This window comes from Anthonomus grandis, chromosome 22 (assembly GCF_022605725.1).
Source record: "Anthonomus grandis grandis chromosome 22, icAntGran1.3, whole genome shotgun sequence".
NCBI classification, from domain to species: domain Eukaryota; kingdom Metazoa; phylum Arthropoda; class Insecta; order Coleoptera; family Curculionidae; genus Anthonomus; species Anthonomus grandis.
In genome coordinates this window covers 34614085-34636941 of record NC_065567.1, presented here as the reverse complement: position 1 = coordinate 34636941, position 22857 = coordinate 34614085, and the positions used below count along the sequence as shown (strand labels likewise).

The following is a 22857-nucleotide window of genomic DNA, read 5'->3' as shown; positions in this document are numbered from 1 at the left end:
AGGTTGCTACAATAGCGACTTACTTGCTTATACGGCGAAATAAAATGAAACAGAAAGAAAAGAGAAAAAAAAGTAATTTCCATTTAAATTCTCAGACATGGTGAAAAAGTCCAACTAATATAAAGGTCGGAATATCATAATTCCTCAACGACAACCACCAAACCAGGAAGGCCCGACAAAAACTCTATGAAAAATTAAATCCGACATGGCTGTTGGCAAATTGCGCGTGGATTTGCAGACTCGTTCCGTGTCTCCATTAATTCGGACGTCATTGTTGACAGAGCGGGATTTGGCTCCATTAAAAGCTGAAACGGCAAACTGAAGCCCTAAAAACAGTTTTCGGGCCTCTCTTGAGGCGGCTCTTGGCCCAAAAGCAACGCCATTAAAGTTTGGTTTTTTGTTCATGCAAAAAGGGAGCGGTTCCGATTAGGATAAGTGGCGGAATGAATGCCGGCTACCCCCAGTTAAAAGACTGGACAAATATTTGGTTTGTTCCCCAGGCCTACAATTTTAATTACCTTAATACTTGCCTCCGATTTTTATATTGCGGCACTCTAAATAAATCTTTATACTTCACAGCTTTGGTGAGAATAATAGAAATTTAAATTTATTTCAATAATAAAAATAGCTTTTAATAAAAAAACTTTTTTTTTTATTTTTATTGATTGATGATCCATGGTACGTTAGTACTACATGGAAACCGAAACGTGGCATTTTTCTGGAAATTTTGAAACCATGGTAACAGACAATGCTTTATCAGAACACCCTATAGATTTTTGGTTATTTTAATTCCGTGCTTCGTTTTGAGTCTTTTTTAATTATACGTGCCTATACTTATCTCTAGGGTTTTCGAGAAAAAAAATAATTTTGCGTGTTTTTTGTTAAAAACCAACTCATTTATTTCTATAATTTAGAAATGATTTGCTTAATGTAATCTTTAGTTACACAAGTAAAACAAACAAAATTGAGGATATTTGGATGCTTATCATTAGCATATTTAGTGTTAATAAAATTATTACAGGAATCTGCGATATTTGGAATATTTTAAAAAAAATTACAAACTTTTTTTATTACATATTTTTATATATTAAGTGGCTTTATGGCTTTATTGATATTTTTCTATAATAATATATTATTTAAATAAATTATTTATTTCCAGTATGAAATCAAACACCCTGTATACGTAATAAGCTTTAAATTTAATTAAATTTATCTTTTATACTTTATATATATTCAATCTAATTTTATATTTTACAAATTTAATATAAATTAAAATTTTAACTGAATTTTCGAATTTTGCTTTGTTTGCCAATAAGAAGATTTCATTATCGTTAAAATAAATTTGCTTAATTTCCTTATTGCATTCCTTTCATAAATTTCCATGGATTTTGTAATAAATTCCTTATCCGTATCCCGTATGGCTGTTAAAATATAATTTCATTAACTTGGCAGAAACTGCACCGACGAGAGCGACAGTGAACGATACCAAATGCAAATCACTGAAAATAATTAAAAAGAGATGACACGTATAAAAGTAATAAAGGAAGAATGAGAGTAAGACGAGTAGACTCATGTAATTTCAGATGAAATAACCCAGAGAGCCTTTTTGAATTAAGGAAATTAGCAACTTCCAAAAATACTTAGCTTTGATTACGTAATAGATTTTGAATATAAATATTCTAGAAAACGTAGTTGAATGCCTTGGAGAGATCATAGAATCACAGGAACTATTAGTGACGCTGGCGCACATTCAAGTTATTCAATAAAATTGAATTTAAAAATCACGGAAATGAACAGTAACATATGACTCTTGATCTCATATTCACTTGAGTCTTGTAATTGCAGATGATGATATACTTTAACACTTTTATAAATCCTTGTGACATAAGGTTTCAACTTTTGATTAACTTCTGAATCACCTATATCTTATTCGTTCATAAAATCGTCATTTGCTTCTTTAGGTTTCCAGTTAGCACCTCTATTACCCATAGATATTCCATTGACTGAAGCTTCTGGGGCAATTTCAGATTTGCAATTTTCTTACAAAGCAACATTTTATGATGTGCCAAGAGCTTTCGATTGTTGAGCATAATATACTCCTTAAAAAGCTCACAGATTTGGCAATTGAAGTGTTTTGTTGCCTAATTCTTGCTTTAATCCTACTTAACAAGTCAAGACAGGAGTCAGTATGTTAATTTTGACGGTCGTTGTCATAGCAATTTGCTGATTACACATGGCGTCCCGCAGGACTCTGTTCTTGTGCCCTTTTTCTTTCTGGTGTGTGTCAATGATCTTCACAGCTATCATCTTGGGTCTGTATTTTATCTTTACGCTGATACGTAGCCGATCGAGAGTTCTAGCCGTGACACTCGTTTTGTGGCGTCAAAATTGAAGCCGAGATTTGGTTGCGCACGCCGTACAGTGGAACGACTAAGTGGAGATACCGCGAGACCTAATATTTTACATTTTACAAGATAATATATTTTTTTCATTATTACGTATTTTTAAATATATGATAAATGTTTTAAATATTGTTTATTATTTATTTTATAATAAATAATATAAAAAAATATATATTATATTTTATGTGGTTTTGAAAATTATTAAAAAAAAACAAATTTTCAAAAACTTATTCTTGACACTTTTGTGGGTTATCTTGGTTGCTATGGGAAAGTTTTTGCATTACTGTATTACTTTTTCCTACCTAGGTACCTAGGCCAAATTTTTGTTGCTTATTTGAAAAATCGAAAATTTGAATGATTCCGAAGATAATCAAAAAAAACCAAAAAAAAAATTAAAATCCATTTTAATTTTTTCTGAGCTTAAACAGGAATGCAGCAAGAGGTAGGCATTATTCTAAATAAAATTAAGATTGTAAAATGTAAGTTAAAAATAAAATTGTTAATTTACCCACCTAATTTAAATACCGAATTTTTATTCTTTTTAAAAGTCAAAGCGAGTATCAAAATAGTTTGGTAGTTTAAAATTTTAAATGCGTAATCTTACTATAAACTACAATAATAACTGCAGTAAAATATTATTTCGAATCAACGCAAAATATGTGCCCCAGCGCGGAATTTTTGCCATCGCGATGCGGTCGTCGCCTCGGATGATTTCGGCTTCTGTTGTGAGGTATCGATGGAAGCGGGGATAAGTGTCCAGGCTAGAACTATCGATCGGCTACGGCTGATAAAGGTCGGGGCACACATATCCGTACCGAGGACGCACCGTGCCCGCAGCGCAGCTCGGCCGTGTCTCGGTTGTCAACAACACTATAGTAATCATATGGCGAAGTCTTAACATCAGCGCACCGTGCCCGAGCATGTAGCACGCACCGCATCCGTGACGAGTGGGAATAGTTTTGATTAATTTTCAATGGTGACGGTGCGTTGTATGGTCTCGAACGAGTAAATGACATCGAAGCAGTAAAATTTAGCTATTCAAAATGGAAATTGAAAGGTTAATAGAGGAAGTAAGGAAGTATCCATCACTGTATGATCAAAAAAATTAAAAATATAGAAATACAGATTATAAAGACAGAGTGTGGAAGAAAATTTCTTTGGAATTGAACAAAAAAAGTGGGTCTAAATTTATAAAACATATTTTTAATAAATTTAATTCGAAAAATTGTTAAATAATTTGTAGTATATTAGGTAGATTTTGGCAACATCCGATTGTCTAGATGAGCGAATTTGTTTTAGTAAGTGGCTATTATAATTTGTTCCAGTTGTAATTATTTTATACACCGTGATATTGATTCTTTTTTCTAAAATGCACTACAGCCCATTTTACAAAAATCAAACGAAGATTGAGCTTGATATTTGAAGTGGTGTGTAAGATCAGGTGTAAAAAAATGACCTAGAAAATGTTCTAATTCATATTTTAGGATAGGAAACATGCAGTTTTTTGAAAAGCTTTTATTTAACTTGCAATGTATGTATGTACATATGTAACTAACTATGTATGTTTGGTGCAAATCTTGAAACTCAAATTTGAGCAACTTCTAGTTGTCCGATTTTGGTGAAATTTGGAACATATACGTAATTCCGGAGACAATGAAATTTAGTACTATTTAGTACTAAAATTAACTAAGGTTGGTTTTTCTATACCCATAAAAAAATATTAATCAATTTTTCGAAATAAAACTTCTTCAAGTTAACGTTTTTATTCAAAAATTTTAATTTGATTTTAACTTAATTAACTCGTAACGATAGTTGTATACGCAAATTCCAATTACTCAATATACTAGGTTTTTATTTAGTTTTTAAATTTACATAAAAAAAGGTTAAAAAGTTTAATTAAACCAATATTTTTACCACTAGTTTGGGACTTTCGTCTTAGAAAAAAAATTTTTACGGCGAAGAAACCAAATAACTACTAAATTTGACACGATCTAGATTTTATTTACTACATTTTAGCGAAAAAGATGCAACATCTAAAAAAACTGGCAAATATGATCCATAAATTAAATTATTTAAATTGCCAGGGCTGTATTTTCCTGCCAATCTACGCTGCCCTCTATAGAACTAAAGAAATCATTTAGTTGTTCTCGTATTGCGAATGCTGCATTTGTTGATCATTACCAAATTTCGAAAACATTTTTCTTTGAAATAAATTTAATGTACCAACCCAATTAAGTTTCTATCCAAACTGAATACTTTAAAGTGCGTCATGACCGTCCAATGCGATGCGGGATGCGGCCGTGTGTCGGAGATGTGTGTTTTGGGAGATAACGCACCGAGACAAGGCCGAGCTACGCTGCGGGCACGGTGCGGTCTCGGTACGGATATGTGTGCCCCGACCTTAAGGCAACATCCTTGATTGCTTATATCAGCCTATCTAGCCTGGATATTACAGTTGATCAGTCATGTAGTGATCTGAACGAGTGAGCGGTATCAAATCTTCTTCTTCTTCTTCTTTTTCTACCTGTTTAAGATCAAGGTGATCTGTTAATTCCAGGCTTGTCGTCGTAAAATTTCCTATGATGTGGACTACCAGCTGTCTCTCCATCTTTTTGGTGGTCTTCAGGTTGGGCAGTTACCTGTTGGTGTTTCTTCTAGTGCTATATATGATAACCTTTAATCTTTGGCAATACTTTTGACATGAGGATAAGATTCTCTTCTTCTTTACCTTCCACATCTTACTGTCTTGTACGTTGCATTGTTTTTTTATCTTCATATTATGTCTTATACGATCTCTACTGATTTTGCCAATTATGGTTATCAGTACCCTCATTCTGCCACGCGAGTCTTCTCGAGCTTCTATTTCTTATGTCATGACGGGTCGTATGCAGCATGCTTTGTATATCCTAATCTTGGTTTTCATTCGGTTATTAGTTGGCATCCATGTCGAGGTATTTAAATTGCATCACCTACACTATAGGCATATCGTCAATGTATCTTCAATGATCAGCTTACATCTGAGTTGTTCTTTAACAATAGATATGCTCATGCTAAATTGTCGACTTACTTAGTACAATTGAAATAGTTGTCTGAATAGGTCATTCTCGGTTTCCGCGAATATTGCGGCATCGTCGGCATAGCATTCCATGCCGATATGCTTATTATTCATTGTGTATTCCATATTTCGAGTTGCCACTTTTTCTACGATTTTGTCCATAAGAAGGTTAAATAATAAGGACTAAGGCAATCTACTTGTCTAATTCCTCCTGGTGTTGGTATGCTCCGCGTAGTATGTTGTCCTGTTTTAGCTTATATTGAGTTAGCACGATTATAGATTACCTTAACTATATTGGGTGGTGTTTCTTTTTCCATCAAAATTTCGAAAACAACGCCTAGTTGGACTCAAATTCAACTTCAAAAGTCAAATTCTTAAATTATATGGGCGAAGCTAATGAATGCCGGTGTGGTATATTCTATGGCTTGTTCCTTTATTTATTTAGTGATAAATATGGCGTCAGTTGTTGATCTACTATTTCTGAATCCTTGTTGTTCCCAGTTCAAACAGGGTTTCAAATCAATTAAACTTAAATGAGAACAGAACCAAAAATATCATTTTTCCCTTAGATTGTAGTTATGGTCAACTGACTCTGGATGAAGCTGTAACTTCACTTGGTGTCACTCTGGATTATGGATTCTTAGTCTCGCGGTATCAGAGGATTTGCAGATCTCGTAATGGCACATCTTACTATGGGGTACACTTTTTCCAATGTGTTTTAAGAATCTGCTCCTTACTTCATTTAAGGCCACGATTAAGAAGTACCTAGTTAAAAATGCCTTTTACTGATTTCAGGAGTACCTCAGATCCAACTTTGCGGACCTTATATGTTATTCTTAGTTGCTTTATTAGTTTTGAGTAATCTTAGACATAAGTAAATTTAAGCCATACGATTTATTGTATTATTGTATTTCTTGACTTGTGTAAGAGTGCCGTGCTTGCTAACACTAAGGGAGAGCGCCCACCAAAGCAGCGATATGCTTGAAGTGAAGCGTTGGTGAAGCGTACCTGAAACGCAAGTCAAGTGTACAACATGCATGCGTCTTGTGATCGCATACCAAAATGGTGTACAAAACGTATGCAAATTGAAGATCTTTCCTGCTTTCCAACTTTGAACTGAGAAAGTCCACCCTTTTATTCAAAAAAAGGATACGAACTACAGGTAAAGCGTGTCCACAGAAGAACGTCTGCTTATTACTTTGAGGTCAGTATAAAAATTTTTTATAACATTTTAAAGCATAACATATTTTTTTACAAGTAATAAAAGAAGTAAGAAGCTGTTATTTAATTTAAAGTCAGCTAAGTAAAATAATCTGCTGTCAAACTTTTCTTTATTTGTCTGATAAATCACACTGGCTTGTTAGAATTGCGAAATATCCATTATTTGCGTTAAAACAAGATTCAGCTTGTTCTTTCTGCTGAGGGTTGTTCCAAAGTAGATTAGTATCTTGTTGGGATGCTGGTTGAAGTACTGTAAACTGAGCAACACTAATATTTTGAGATTTTTCTGAGCACTGACTTGGGGGCGAGGGATAAGATACTTCAATCACACTATTCCCTTCTAAAATATCCGAAGCTAATGAGATTATACCAATCTTCTCTTCTATTCTGGATTCATTGCTTGCATGTCCGGAGCCATACTTAATAAAAATGAAACTTCAGGATCTTACGTTACACGTCTTAATTCTAAATAATTAAGAGCCGAACGATTGACATCTTCGAGAGTAGTGCTTGTTTTGCATCTTTTCGATGAAAAATTCTTACTACTTCCATTCTGGTGCACGCCTTTTTGCTGAGAGTGAATTGGTTCCCGCTATACCTGATTTAAATGAGTTGACGAACTTTTTTGGCTTTGTCTTTGAATTAGGTCAGTGTGAACATTTAAAGTAATATTAGTTAAATCTTGCTGCTGCAATTGAAGATCTTCTTATAGGTTATTTTCGGGTTGATCGGCAACCTATGTAACATCATTTGATTCATCTAGGCTCGCCATTCTCGTCTTCTCTGTTCTGTCTTCACGTTTTATTGCACCGATACTGGATCGTTGGGAATTATCCGGAAGCTCAGAATGTGAAAAGTCAACATCTTCTTCAGAATCCTCTGTTCTCTATAAATTGCTTTTGCTTTTTCGAGAAGTGGTGAAAGGGTCCAAAAAATTCATATATTCTGCTAAGTAATACTGTTTATATTTTACACATCCAGATCCAGAAGGCACATATTTCTTCTTTTGTCTAACATCACGGCCACGAAGGTTTCTCCATCGTAGCTTACACTCAGAAGCTGGAACCGAATAAAAATTATAATACGTATATTTATTATTAGACTAGTTTTATTAGGCGTAAAAGATATTAAACACACTTTAATTTAGTTAATAGTACAAAGAATCTGAGGTACTAAAGACTAATTAATACTATTTTATTACAGGTATTTTGCTACAGGATGCAACTTAAATGCTCTGTCGTGCTACTTTTTAAGGGGGCATACCACTTTGAGAATGATTATTAGAGATACGTTAGTTGGCATATGAAATGCTTTGCAACAAGAGTATATGTCTAGCCCTACACTAGAAATTTGGACTGATACCGCAAAGCGTTATTGGGAACTCTGGAATCTACCAAACTGCATTGGAAGTATAAACGGGAAGCACATCAAATTAAAATGCCCTTCAAATACTGGGTCGGCACATTTTAATTACAAAGGATATTTTTCTGTGGTACTATTGGCAGTTTGTCATATCGATGGTATGTTTTTAACAATAGATGTGGGTGAATTTGGCAGGAATAGTGATGGGAGAGCTTTAAAAGAAAGTGCATTTGGTAAAGCTTTGTCAAAAGGAGTGTTAGGAATACCAGACCCCAAACCACTTGCAGGAGAAATAACAAATTTCTCATATTTTTTCGCAGCTGATAAGGCTTTTCCGCTGACACAAAACATTTTAAAACCCTATCCCAAGCAAAATCTAACAAACACAAGCGCATATTTAATGCAAGGCTTTCAAGAGGCCGAAAATCAGTTGAATGTGCTTTTGGCATGTTAACATCCAAGTTTAGAATTCTAGAAACACCAATCAATTGCAACGTCAAGCAAGTAGATGATATCATCCAGGCTGTATGTGTTTCACATAACTTAATCAGGCAACGCCAAGGAGTTTTTTCAGTGCCAACATTGGACCAGCAAATTCCAAATCTTCATAACAACGAGCATCTTCGGCTCAGAAACCAAAATCGAGCGTTAAATATAGCTCTAGCCTTTGGGGACCAACTCGCTGATTTTTTTTATGACACCTACAGGATCTATACTATGGCAAAATAAATACCTTGTACAAGAATAATATTATAAGAAAACACTGTCAAAATTTTAATTTTTTTTTTGGCTTCACAGCTCTAAAAGTTAAAAACAATGGAATAATACGTATGTATATATTTGTACTTAACATTAGAAAAATTAATGTAATAAAAATAAAACAATTAATTTTAAAACTGCTTACCTGATGCATTTAATTGTTTTGCTATAGTTTGCTAAGCTTTCTCCTGCACATTCACTCGTTAATAATCTTTGCTAGTAATATCGTAGAGATGTGGGTGAGATTCTATTAACTGTACGAATTTAACATTAAATTCTTGATCATCACGCATATTTTTAATAAATGTATAAACAAAAGTATTAAAACTCAATTTTATGCATAACCAAATATAATATTAGAACCTCGGTACGCATCAGTGGAAAATAGAACGTGTCCTACGTTTCAGCACGCATGCAGTGAGACACTGCATCGAGAAGCTTTAAAATCTTTTCAGCGGCCGTCGCGCAACTTCGGTAAGCGTCGTTCCATAGAAAAGCAAGTATGTACTGTACTTAATGCACGCCTCATGTGCACATCATACCTTTTCTCTTCAAGCGCACATATTTGGTCGGCGCTCTCCCTAATAGATGAATAAATTTAAAGCTTCTATTATACTTTTGTCATTGTTGCCCCCATTGGTTATGTTATTGTGTTTTAGCTTCAAATGTCCCTGATCAAAAGCAATTATAGTTACAAAACTTGACTTCTCAATTGCTTTCATGCTCATGAAGAATTCTTTAATTCTTCGCTTTTTTTTCTATTGCAGTTGAGTTTATTTCACCTTTCCTACTTCTGCACCAGAAAGTTTTTCAGATAGGGTTTCTCTATTTATTAAACGCCTCAAGTTCTTCAAGTACAAGGAAACTCAAGAGTTTTACTGCACTCTAATGAATCCCTGCTTAATTTTAAGTAGATTCTGACAAATGCCAAATGCAAATTTTATATTATTTTCAAAGTTTAAAAAGAGTAACGATGAAAGAAACCCTTGATAACCTATTCCATCAAATTTAAACCAGAAAACCCTCCCCGTTTCCTTTTCCATTCACTATCCTTAATGAGTTTCTTTTAAAATTATTAAAAATATAGCAGATGCAGCAGCATCTCATTATGGAAGGTAAAGAAAATTAATTTCGTTTATTGATTGCTGTCAGAAGCGCTGCTTTGAAGTCTACCGAAAGCTAATTGAAGTGCCCTTCATTAAGATATCGATTTTATTTACCTATGTCGGGCCCTAATTACCAGGAATAATTTAAGCTTACGATGCAACCTTTCATTTAGCGTAATTAGAATTTAAGTAGCTAGTAGTTTTTCAGGGAATCCTGTGTTATATCCTGAATAATTCCTTTAGTATTATACAATATAAATTTAATGATCTTAACAAGGGTGTTCATTAAGGTTACATGTTTTGTCTCATTAATAGTTTGTGGATAGGAAAGAATCATTACATGACTTCATTTTGGGTTAAGTAAAGTTATGCTTAAGTCATATTACACCAGTATTACATTTGTCCCTCATCAATGTTTCTGTCTATCATATCTGAAGTAGATAACTGGAGAAGAAAAAAGATGCCTGATTAGATCTTAAGAAGTAAGACAAGTGTTTTCATTTTATATTTCTATGATGTTTGAAGCAGATGAATGGAGAAGATATGCTTGACTGCATATCAAGAAGTGAAAACGAGTGTTTTCATGTTGAACCCATGGAAACTTGTAGCAGATGTGTTCTGTGATTCATCCAAAGCGTTTCTCTATGTAAATCCTAGAATAATTTTTTCCAGCAACATAGAATCAGCCTTCGTTAAGGCTTTATCAATTAAGGCACTAATCAATGTTTCTTCTAGCGCAATGTCTATTATGTCTGAAGTAGATGAATGTATATATATATACATATTATATATATCGCTAATAATAGAGTTGTATAGTAGCTCAGTTGAGTAAAGTCTATTTTTCTTATATATTACTTTAAGAATGTAATTTTGGACAACTTTTAACGGTTGAAGAGTAGACTTGTATGTACCACCCCATACTATTATGCAATAAAAAAGGAGAGACTCCACTAAAGATTTAGAAGAAAGATTTAGAAGTAGGCCAAATTCTGCTAAAAGTTTTTTGGTATATTACCAGAACACTCAAGGTTTAAGAACTATGTTGGATGTGCTACAAAATAATGCACCAGCCTGTCAATATGACATAATTGTGTTTACAGAAACTTGGTTGCATAGTTGGCATACATGATGCAGAAATTGGCCTCACTGACTTTATGCAATATAACTTTATGCTAATAACTATTATGCAATAAAAAAGGAGAGACTCCACTAAAGATTTATACACAAGCAAACACAATTTGTTGCCCAGTATTTCTTGAAGAACGTAAAATTTTTGTAGTAGGTTTCGGAATTTACCACAAAGATAATAAATATGATCACTCCATTTTATGTATTGGTCAATTATTATTCCAAGATATTTTGTTTTGTTTTTTTCTGTGATTACTTCGTTTCTTGTAGTGCTGACAGTGATACTAGTAAAAAGTGGTCTGCTCTTATTACATAAGGAAAAAGCTATATAATTTGTTTTTCCCATGTTAATCGTGAGTTTCTGGGTACATAACCAAAAAATAGAAATATCTACATAGGTCTAGATTTGACCAAAATGCAGGCAGAAGTGAAGGCAGCAGTAAGAGCTGAATTCAGACAAAGATTGTCAAATGGAGACTTACAGATTCGATATTTTCAAGGGGTTCCTAAAATTATTCAAAAAAACTAAGTAGGCCAAATTCTGCTAAAAGTTTTTTGGTATATTACCAGAACACTCAAGGTTTAAGAACTATGTTGGATGTGCTACAAAATAATGCACCAGCCTGTCAATATGACATAATTGTGTTTACAGAAACTTGGTTGCATAGTTGGCATACATGATGCAGAAATTGGCCTCACTGACTTTAATATCTACCGCCAGGACCGTTCTAGCAGTTCCAGTATCTTCAAGACAGGGGAAGGGGTTTTAATTGCTATACATAAATCTCTACATAGTAAATGGCTTTAAGTTTCCGATAACATTAAACACGTTTTTGTCTCAATTGGATCTGTTAATTTGTATATTATCATAGGAGCTATATATATCCCACCCAATTCGTCAGCACAATCTTACATGGCTCCTCCTGAGACATTGGACTCACTCGCTCTTCATATGCCAAATTCTACCCTGCATATAATAGGTGACTTCAATTTGCCTTATGGTATATGGGAAAAAGGCAGCTTTAGCTCCACAGTATCAATAAATAGAGCACGACTTGAAGAAGCGTTGAGCACACAAGTTATGTCAAATACATGTAACGTCCATAACTTATTTCAACTTAACTTATACTTAACCTCACATAGAAGCCTTCTCGAATTGGTGTTGACACAAGACCCCTCAACAGATGTTAAAAAAGCAGACTATTTTTTGATTAGTTGGAGAGTTTCCACGAAATCAAATAAATAACTTTGGATGAAGATTACAAGCCAGTTTTTGGTAAAATTGACCATATATGTCAGAAACTTAGAAACAAATTAAGTATTAACCACCAGACAAAGTTGAAAAATCTAAAAACAATATCTCCATCCCCACAAGAGACAGAAGATCACAAATCTGGAAAAAACCATCATAAATATATCGTACATCTGTCATGATGTATAAATACATCATCGAGTCCGTTCAGCTACCCCGCGTGGTCGCTGACAAACTAAGATATGAGGTTAGAAGCACTCTGGAACAGCTGAACAGGCAGAAACTTAATAAAAATATCGGCAGAGAGGAAGAGAGAGCGCTGAAAGATCTGAAGAAGGACAAAACCATTAAAATTCTATCAGAGGATAAGAGTACTGCGACAGTTATAATGGATGTTAACACCTACGAGACCAAAATCGAAGAGGAAGAAAGAAAAATACAGGTTGTTATCAAAAGATCCAACGGCGACCATTAAAGGAAGAGTGTACAGAACACTAAAGAACTATTCCTTTTTCTTAACGGACGCCGTACGTACAAGACTTACCCCACATCACAGTAAGCCTCCACATCTTTATGGACTACCAAAGGTTCACAAGGAATTCATGCCACTGCGACCCATTACTAGCTCAAGAGGTTTGGCAACGTCAGAACTTTCTAGGTTCCTTTTAGAAATAATCAAACCACTTCAAGGGAATACCGATTCATACGTTAAGAACTCCAGTCATTTTGTGGATGTACTTCGACCTATCAACATGGGGCCGGAGGATAGAATGGTTAGCTTTGACGTGGAAAGCCTTTACACCAATGTCCCGATTGGAGACTCCCTGAAGATTATCCAGGACAAACTGAGCAACGACACATCACTTCTGTCTGGAACCAAGCTTCCGCTCGGAGGAGTGATGGAACTTTTGGCGGTCTGTCTACGTAATTCCTATTTTCAAGTGAAAGAAAGGTTTTACGCTCAAAATGAGGATCTGCTTATGGGATCATTGCTGTCTCTGGTGGTAGCCAACATATATATGGAATGGTTTGAGGAACAGGCAATCAGCACCTCACGACAAAAGCCAAAGATATGGCTGCGATACGTTGATGATACATTTATCATCTGGGACAAAGGGGAAGACAAACTTTAGGGCTTCTTATACCACCTGAACAACATGGTGCCAAGTATCAAATTCACCATGAAGACGGAGAAAAATGCGACGCTACCATTCTTAGATGTTTTTGTGAAGAATACAAATGGCATTATAAGAAAGTTGGTGTATCGAAAACCCACACATACTGGACAATATCCACACTTGATTCCTACACTGATTCCAATCACTCTAGTTCGACTAAAGTTGGAATCATCAGGTCTCTGTACAACCGAGCTGTAACCATCTACAATAACGACACAGACTTCAACGCGGAAGTAGCATTTCTTACTAAAGATCTGCAGCAGAATGGCTATCTCAAAACACTTATCCAGAAAACTATCCAGAAGTCAATGGCGGAGGAAACCAGAACCAAGCAAGAGGATGAATCAACTGGGCTTCTCGCAATCCCCTATATAAAAGGTACATTCGAGAAAATCCGACGAATTGCTAAGAAGTTTAATCTAAAAACCGCTTTTAGATCTTGTAATACAATAAGAAGTTCTGTTTCCAAAACAAAGCCATAATCTATAGCAGACACCAAAAACTGCATCTACCAGATCCCTTGTGAGTGTGGGGACTCATATGTTGGCGAAACCAAAAGACCTTTGGCAGTTAGGAACAAGGAACATCGCAAATGGACGACCACTGGAGAAGAAGCCAGATCAGGCATTGCTGAACATGCTTGGACAAACGGCCATAACATTCACTGGTGTGAAATAAAAATCCTAAGGAAGGAATCACACTGGCGAAAAAGGAAATTTCTGGAAGCTGCCTATATAATGCAAAACCAGGGCGTTTTCAGCCAACATAGTGTGGATGTTCCCAACATATGGAAACCTCTTCTAACAGACGCTCTCTTCACGCATCATCAGAATTCATGCCTCATTGATCCCATCAGTTATATATAAGCCTGCAGAATAAGAAATTGCTTTAGTTTACACTCAATAACGGTCGGAGACACTTACCGACAGAAACGTCGTGTTGTACGAAAACGAAGACAATGTCAGTCTTCGTTTTCGTACAACTAGCCGACTACCTGTTTCTATAGTTACCTCATGGAGGTCGAAGAGGGTCTCGGGTTTAACGGATTCTACAGGGATTTTAAGTCTGCCAATTTTCAAGAGATTGTAGTGTTCTTGGATCAGTTCGACTGGGATTTTTTATTTTTGAATAAGCCTCTTGAAGCAATGCTAAATATTTCTTATGAAATTATCTTTATTGCAATTGATATATTTGTAACTCTAAAAAATACTCGGCTAAAAAATCCTAGTGTGGTTTTCAATTGAACTTAAAAATCGCATTATCGAAAAGAAAAAATATAAACAAAAACGATCATCTGCAGATTATCGAAAGTTTTCTAGATTGAGACAGCTATGCAAGTATCTGACACAGGAATGTTACACACAGTATGTTTACTACACTGAAGCAGCTATTAGCTCAAACATAAAGAAATTTTGGTCATTTGTTAATCATAAAAGGTTGAATTGAAAAGTTGTTCTGGAGAGGAGATTGCTAACATGTTTGCTGATCATTTTCTCTACAGTATACTCACACCATAGTGTTAACGTCCCCACTCATAAATTATCTGCAGCCGATACCCCACATTATATATATCCCTCACCTTCACATTAGAATATCTGATATATTTACTAAACTCTCATCCTTGAATATTAACAAGGGTCCTGGACCAGACGGTGTGCCTACTTTATTCCTAAAAAAATTTAGCTTTAATCTCTCCAGACCCTTATACCACATATTCAATCTGTCCCTTCAAACTGGAATGTTCCCAGACTACTGGAACGAGATTACATATTTGTGATGCTGTAGACTTCGTGTTTTTACCTTTTATAAAAAAAAAATACTGGAAAGAGAGTTTCCAAAAGCCTATTCATAAGTCGGGCGATAAAACCAGTGCTACCAACTATCATCCTGTCACAATACTCAGTGCAGTTCCCAAAGTTTTTGAAAGCTTAGTATGTGACATCATTACCCCCCTTCATGAACCTCTACTAACTAATCAGCAGTTTGGATTTAAACCACGCAAATCTACGGAGACTGTGGACTTTTTGTTGGATGCCTTGGAAAAGGGATATCAAGTGGATACAATATATACAAATTTCTCCATTCGACAAGGTACCTCACAATATTTTGTTGCATAAACTAAAAATGATTGGTATTGATGAACCTTTATTATCCTGGTTCAAGAGCTACATATTTATCTAATCGTAGACTGATTGTTAAAATTGGTAATTTTCTTTCTAAAACTATTCAGGTTCCATCTGGAGTGCCTCAAGGCTCTCGTCTCAAGCCACTTCTTTTTAATATTTTTATCAATAATATAAATGAATGCTTCACTAGCTGTCCATTTTTATTGTTTGCCGATGATCTGAAATTGAGTTGTATAATCGAGTCCCCTGATGATTGTGATAAATTACAATATGATATAAATAATTTGGTAGTTTGGTGTGAAGGAAACAGTGGCAAAGCGTACGAGTAGACAAGGTCTACCCAAAATTATCCAGTTATTTGTCATTAATTGATCACGTAATTATTTCATGTAATTGTTGAATTAAAATTTAAAAAAAATTAACACAGAACGTAGTCGCTATCCTTACTATTATTATATAGTATCTAAGCATGATTAATCCAAAGGCCCCGCCTGCCGCACCGAGTAAGTGAAAAATACAGGGCTGACACCCAATTAATGTAAACGAGCCCCAGGAAGACACATTCATATTTGTCTTCCGAAATTTGGAGCATCTAATCGAACCAAATACGCATCAAGCAGGCTACAGAGGTCCGGCCACATCAGCATTCAGCCTATTACGTATGCAAAATTTACTCGCGGGAAAGACATTCGAGCTTTTGTCTATCGAAGTCGATTAGCTATTTTATTATGCTGTTGAGGTTTATTGTTTATGGACACGCTTGATCTGGTCGGCCGCAATACATCTACAGTTTTGTTTTGTTTTGATGAATCTGCATTTGGTGTGGGCGTGTGCTATAGTAATTTAATAATTAGTATTTTTATTTTTGGGTACCTATATAAGAAAAGGTTTTTTTAGTGGATATTTTAGTGGTTATTTATGAACGACTGTTCGATATTGGCAATTGTATTTTAGTTGTGTTTTTATTTGTCTTTAATTAATTTTAAAATAATGGATATTATGGATTTATAAGTTATGGTTATACCTATGTTGTGTTTTTATAAATAGTATTTATTTTTATCTATCTAACTTTTTATGCTAGTAGTATTTATTTTTTTCTTTTTTATATCACTACATAATTTTTCTCTTTAAGTTAATATTTCATGCGCTTTCATTCTCTATTTCATTAAAGTGAATACACTTTTTTTTCTAATTAACGATTTTTATTGTTTGTCTACCCAAAAAAAAAAAGTTCACGCTTCGCCACTGACCTTCTGGTATGAATCTTAATCCAGCTAAATATAAAATAATGACCTTTTGTCGTTCTAGAAATACTATTAATTTCTACTACAAGATCGGTCGCTATGCCCTTGAAAGAGCTCTTCTTTTAATGATTGAAAACAGTTAACTACAGCTTATTCTCTTACTAACAAGACAATTCAGGAATTTTGGTAACTCTGATTGGTTACATACAGCGGTCACATCACTTCTATTCTAAGATTTAAATATAACTGAAACTAATTGAAATTTCAACATTTAAAAAAGGCGTAATATTGAGTTGTTCATCTGAGTATGCCAATGAGAAGCATTCAGCAAATATTTGCCGAATCCTTAAAGACTTCACTAGCACATTTCAACTTTTGACCTCTTTTGGCTATTCTAAAGGAGACTCAACTCACGAGGATGTTCTGTGATGCGTATAAGCTACTTGATACAGTATCATGAAATGAAAATGGATGATGGCATGAAATATGTCTTTTAGGTGCACTAATTCAACTCCTTCTTTTCAGCAGAGAGTTGATTTCAATGGCTGTTTAACAGCATATTCGCTATTCAAGAAAATAAAACTTAAAACACTAGAAGGGCTTCTGGTTTCAATTAAAGCTTCCTTTGTGACCATTCTAATTTTGAAGGATTTTTTTTGTGTTTATTTTATCTTTCAAAGCTTGTTAATAAATATTTCGTATATGGTTTTTATTTTACACCTTAGCCTGTGAACTAAACTCTTAAATAAAAATGGTTCAACTTACCCCATTTAGAGTCTTCACATTGTGTAAGGCATCTTGAGCTAAGAGGGCAGCTTTCCTAGTAAAATATGTTACGAAGCAACATCCTGAAACAAAAAAATGCGATTTTATATACTAGGAATACTACAGCGCTTATGCAGTAAATTTATTATGTTCTCAAACTCTTGAAAAATTAAAAAAAAAAGTTTGGCAGACGATTGTAAGGACTGGATCCTGAATCATCCAAGAGGCCTTTGTAGCCTCTGGAGTAAAAAAAAATCTTTAACTTTGGACTTTGTTTATGGGAAAACTAATGCCTCAATCCTTATAATTACAAAGACTTTTCAGTTACGATTATTCAACTCGTTAGGGGTCAGTAACCGCCATATCAATATTAAATCCATCAAAAAAATAAAAACCAGTTGATTCTTTTTCCATTTCTGAATGGATTAGTGCTGTAGGGCCAAAGTTTTACCAACAAAGCACCACGGCTATTGTTACGTTTTGTCCTTATTTTACAAATGTATCTCTGAAACAAACGAGGACAATGGTCATAGATTTTCGTTGACCCGTTTGATTTCTAATTTGTTATATAACGTGTTCAAACAGTGGCATTAGACTTTTGTTTGTTTGTTTACTTTCGAACGTGACAGCAACACGGCATGGTGTGACTCGAATTGTAAAGTTATCGGAGATTTATTATCAGTTGCAATATAAGTTTACAACAAATATTGTTTTTTTAGCTCCATAATTTTAGAGTGTTGAACATTAATTAATTAAGAGAAGTTATGGAAATTAATAAAATTGTAATCTAAAAGAAAATCTAATGGGATAAATGACGAAAGTGACATGCAAAATGCAAAAATAAAATCTATAGTAAAAGCTTATTAAGTCACCTGAAAGTATCCTATTAAGAAAACATAATAGGAAGAAGAACAAAAAAAAAGATTGATTGGGACCCAAGAGTCAATAGCTCGTATTTATTTTGTTTGCAGGCAGACTCGTTTTTGCGTTTATGGGAAACTTTTGTTCGCAAATAGAAATTCTCGGTGACCCATCTGTAGGCAATTTATCTTTTTTCTAAATGATGTATTGCTCCGTATATTTGGCCTGTCTGTGGAAATAGAATTGTTGTTGCCTGGCAAACTCGCCAAAGTCGTTTATTGACAGAGTATTTATTATGCGCTGGACGATATTTGGATAATATAATCATGTCGCTTTTACTATTTTGAATCTGTTTACTTAGGAAATTAATACGATATTATATTTACTGATCCTAGGCAATTTTTATTTAATTTAATGGAATTATTATTGTCATACAAAAGCAATTAGGATATACGGGGTGTTTTAGAAATTCACGAGGATAGAATTAATAAAATTTTAGTTAATATAAGTCATAACTAACTCCTTAATTTCAAGCATATCCTAACATAATCTAATCTAAAGTAACGATATTGTAAGCACCGAGAAATTAGCTTATTCAACTATAATAACAGACTATTGGATCTTGTTTTATCTAACTTCACTTGTACTGTTTCTCGTAGTGACGTGCCTTTTGTCTTGGAGGATTTGCATCACCCTGCACTGGAAATTGATTTGACTGTCTCAGGCCAACGTGTCCATAATTTTCAGCTTAATAAAAACTTATCTCATTCTTTTAAATTTAGAAAGGCCAACTTCCATCTCCTTTATGACTCGATCCTTGAAGCTGACTGGTCTACTGTGTATTTATTCTCTAACGTTAATGATGCATGTGGAGCCCTATCTGATATATTGAATGGCATATTTGCCGCACACATTCCTCTTAAGCAGCAACGTAAAAGAAGATTTCCAGATTATTATTCTCGAGAATTGATTAAGAACATTTATAGGAAAGAAAAGGTTTTCAAGGACTTTAAAATGTACAATTCTCCATTTTTTCAAAATAAATTCCACTCTCTTAGATGCCTTATCAAACTACAAATACACAATAAATATAAGTTGTATGTATCAAACACCGAAAGGAATATTTCTTTGGACCCATCTAGTTTTTGGAATTTTATTGGTTCTAAGAAGGCTGGCACCAGGATTCCTGGTATGATGAGGCTACCTGATGATGTGGTAATTAAAGACCCACAAGACATAATTGATGCTTTTGCACTGTTTTTTGGTGAGGCATTTATATAATCAAATTTCATTAATCATTCGTCGACGTGTGATAATGTGCCCCACTTTGACATTTCCAACGTTGATGCTTCCCAGATTATTTTGGCTAGTAAAAAACTCAAAAATAAGTTCACATCTGGTGTAGACGGTGTACCTAGCTTCTTGGTTAAAGATTGCATTGGTGTCCTGGCTGATCCGCTGACCTACATTTTCAACTTAATACTGTCAACAGAACAGACTCCTGAAATTTGGAAGACTGCTAAAATAATACCTATTTTAAGAGCTGGGGACTCTGATCAAGTCGTGAACTACAGGCCAATCTCATTACTCTGTAACTTCTCAAACATTTTCGAAATTATCCTGAATCGGTCGCTATTTAGTCACGCAAAAGAACTCATCTCTGTAGACCAGCATGGATTTTTTAGCGGGCGATCTTGTGTTACTAACTTATCCTGTCTATCTATTCACACCTGTGAATCACTTGATGTTAATACAGAAGTCGATGTTATTTATACCGACTTCAAAAAAGCCTTTGATCGGATAGATCACTATATTTTGCTGCATAAATTAACTCAGTATGGTTTTTCAGGGAGATTTTTTATTTAATTTATTTCATTCCTACTTGATTGGTAGATTTTAATATGTCGAATATGAGGGCTTTAAATCGAAACTTTTTAACGTAACGTCGGGTGTGCCACAGGGCTCGAACCTGGGTCCGCTCCTGCTTAGTTTTTTTATAAATGACTTGATCGAGTCAGTCACTTGTCATAGGCTGGATTTTGTCGATGATTTGAAGCTATATTTATTAATGATACTATTTTGAGTAGATTAGAGCAAATTACTGATCTTGGTATCACTTTTGACTCTGAATTTACATTCGTTCCACATTTCAACAACATAGTCAAGTCAGCCCTGAGAAGGCTTGGGTTCATAATTAGAAGTTCTCAGAGTTTTACTTTGGAATCTACATTAAGACTGCTTTTCTGTTGCTTTGTGAGATCAAAACTGGAGTTTGGCTGCATTATATGGAACCCGCTCTATCAGAATCATGTTGGTCTCCTTGAATCTGTTCAGCGTAGATTTGCTAAGTTTTTGGCCTTCAGGCAGGATGGCATATATCCAGTTAGAGGATTTGATCATCGGCAACTATTGGAACGCTTCAATCTACATCCATTACATCTCAAAAGAATGATCTTCTCTGTAAAATTCCTGCATGGGTTACTGAATGGATTAATTGATAGTCCTGTACTTCTTTCTGGTGTACGTTTCATGGTGCCTAGGCTTAATGCTAGACATCCCCTAACATTCTTTCTGCCAAGGCCTGATACTAACATCCTGTTGAAATCGCCACTATATACAATATGCGCTATATTTAATCGGATCTGTCAGTCACATGTGCGATATAAATTTATCTCCGGTTCATGTGATTGTCGATATCTTGGTGGATCATTACTCTTGGGATTAAGACCCATGTGTTTAAGTTATAGTTAGTAGGTATATTGCAGTTAATTTAATCTAATTTTGTTGAATACGTGATTATCTTGTTAAACTTTTATAATTGGGTTTTTATATCATATTAATAGTTATTTGTTCTAATTTTTTGGATAACTTTTGAGATTGTGACTTTACTTTTTTTCTTTTCTTTTCATTCTTTTGTGTTTTTTTTTAAACTATATTTTTCATTGTTTTGCAACTGTTTCCTGTTATTGGGCAGGTTGCCTGTTGGAAATAAAGGCTTATTATTATTATTATTCTTATTATTATTATTATTATTATTATTATTCTGCGTCATACCGGAATGATACAAGTGGCACACCGCATGACGTCTCTGTAGTCAGCGAATCTTCCGGAATAGTCAGCCGAGTATATATGGAACCGCGTCGTTGCTGGGAGCCCATTGCCTATTCAGTGAAGTAAAGTTCGAAATATTGGCGCAAGATTTAAATTAGACATAAATAGTTAACAATGAAAATACATATTTCGACTAATAGTAAGGGATGATTTTAGTCGTATTTAGTAGTCTATTTTTGATTGTTTAAATGCACATGCGTTATGCACCTTCCAGAATAAATTCCCAAGTGAACAACGTGCTTTCATTTTAATATTTAATGCTTCATTATGAATTAATATTAAAAACCATCTTAGTTTCAAGTTTCATCCATTTAACTTACATCAGTTTAAATGAATTTGTATGGAAGTTCGTTTCCTCGTTGTATACGGCATTTGTTCGCTCCGTGGCATTGTCCTTCGATTCAGATACAACAAAACTACATTAGCGTGGGTTTGCTAAAGCACCGAATTAAAATCCTTCCTGCAGAGGCATTTGTTAAATGACTGCTGCTTAAGCTTACCGGGGTAGTATAGAGGTTTAAAGTAGTTTTAAAGGTTCGCTTTAAAATGCAGGGACTTTTTCACTAAATGCAGCTTTTAATACTCGTATACGGAATGATGTTGAGGGTCATTTCTTCTCATTTTATATATACTTTCCAACCTCCTTAACTGAGTTTTTTGGACTACTATAGGCCCAAAAGGTGTTAAATTGTTAAGAAGAAAAAAAACAATATATTAATTGCGGCATTTTTTATGATATTAGTAAATTTGCCCAAAAAATAATGATTTGGCTCATTATTTTTTGGGTAAATACTTTTTTATATAGAGGGTGTTTTCAGAAACGGAAAATTCTAGGGATACTTCAAACCAAAATATGCCAAAAAAACATAAGTAAAAGAGTCAAACGCTGTAATGGTGCTAGTAGAGATTGACACTCACTATACACGTCTGACCAATATGGGTCTGGCGTGCAGAAATCAATATATTAATTTAAAATAACACAAGTTAAAAAGAGAACGATATCATATTTTCCACTCTTTCAAGGCGGGAAAGCCTTGCCCTCCTGTTTCAATTTAAGGTTTTCTCTGTGATTTTCTATTTTATGTTAATGCATGAGTATTTTTGCACTCAAGAAAGGAATTAGCCACTCACGTATATCAGCAAGTTCAAATTTAATAATCTTTTATAAAATTTTCATAATTAATAAATTTCATGTATATGTTGTTATATGGTTGCCTCTCCATACCCTTGTAGCTTATTCATATTAATCAACCCAAAAATAATTAACACTAGAATGAGTATTATTGC

At 34.4% G+C, this 22857-nt stretch overlaps 1 protein-coding gene across 8 annotated transcripts in view; it reads right to left on the bottom strand.

Annotated features, from left to right (window-relative positions):
* LOC126748432 (CUGBP Elav-like family member 2) overlaps window positions 1–22857 on the bottom strand; it is an 870157-nt gene that overhangs the window by 352918 nt on the left and 494382 nt on the right. For all 8 annotated transcript variants that reach the window (XR_007664709.1, XM_050457685.1, XM_050457680.1 and 5 more), the window contains one exon: window positions 17599–17681. Coding sequence is in view for 7 of the 8 variants with exons in the window: in XM_050457685.1 (XP_050313642.1) it covers window positions 17599–17681 (83 nt within the window). In the remaining variant the exon portion in view is untranslated. The remainder of the gene's footprint in view (window positions 1–17598; window positions 17682–22857) is intronic.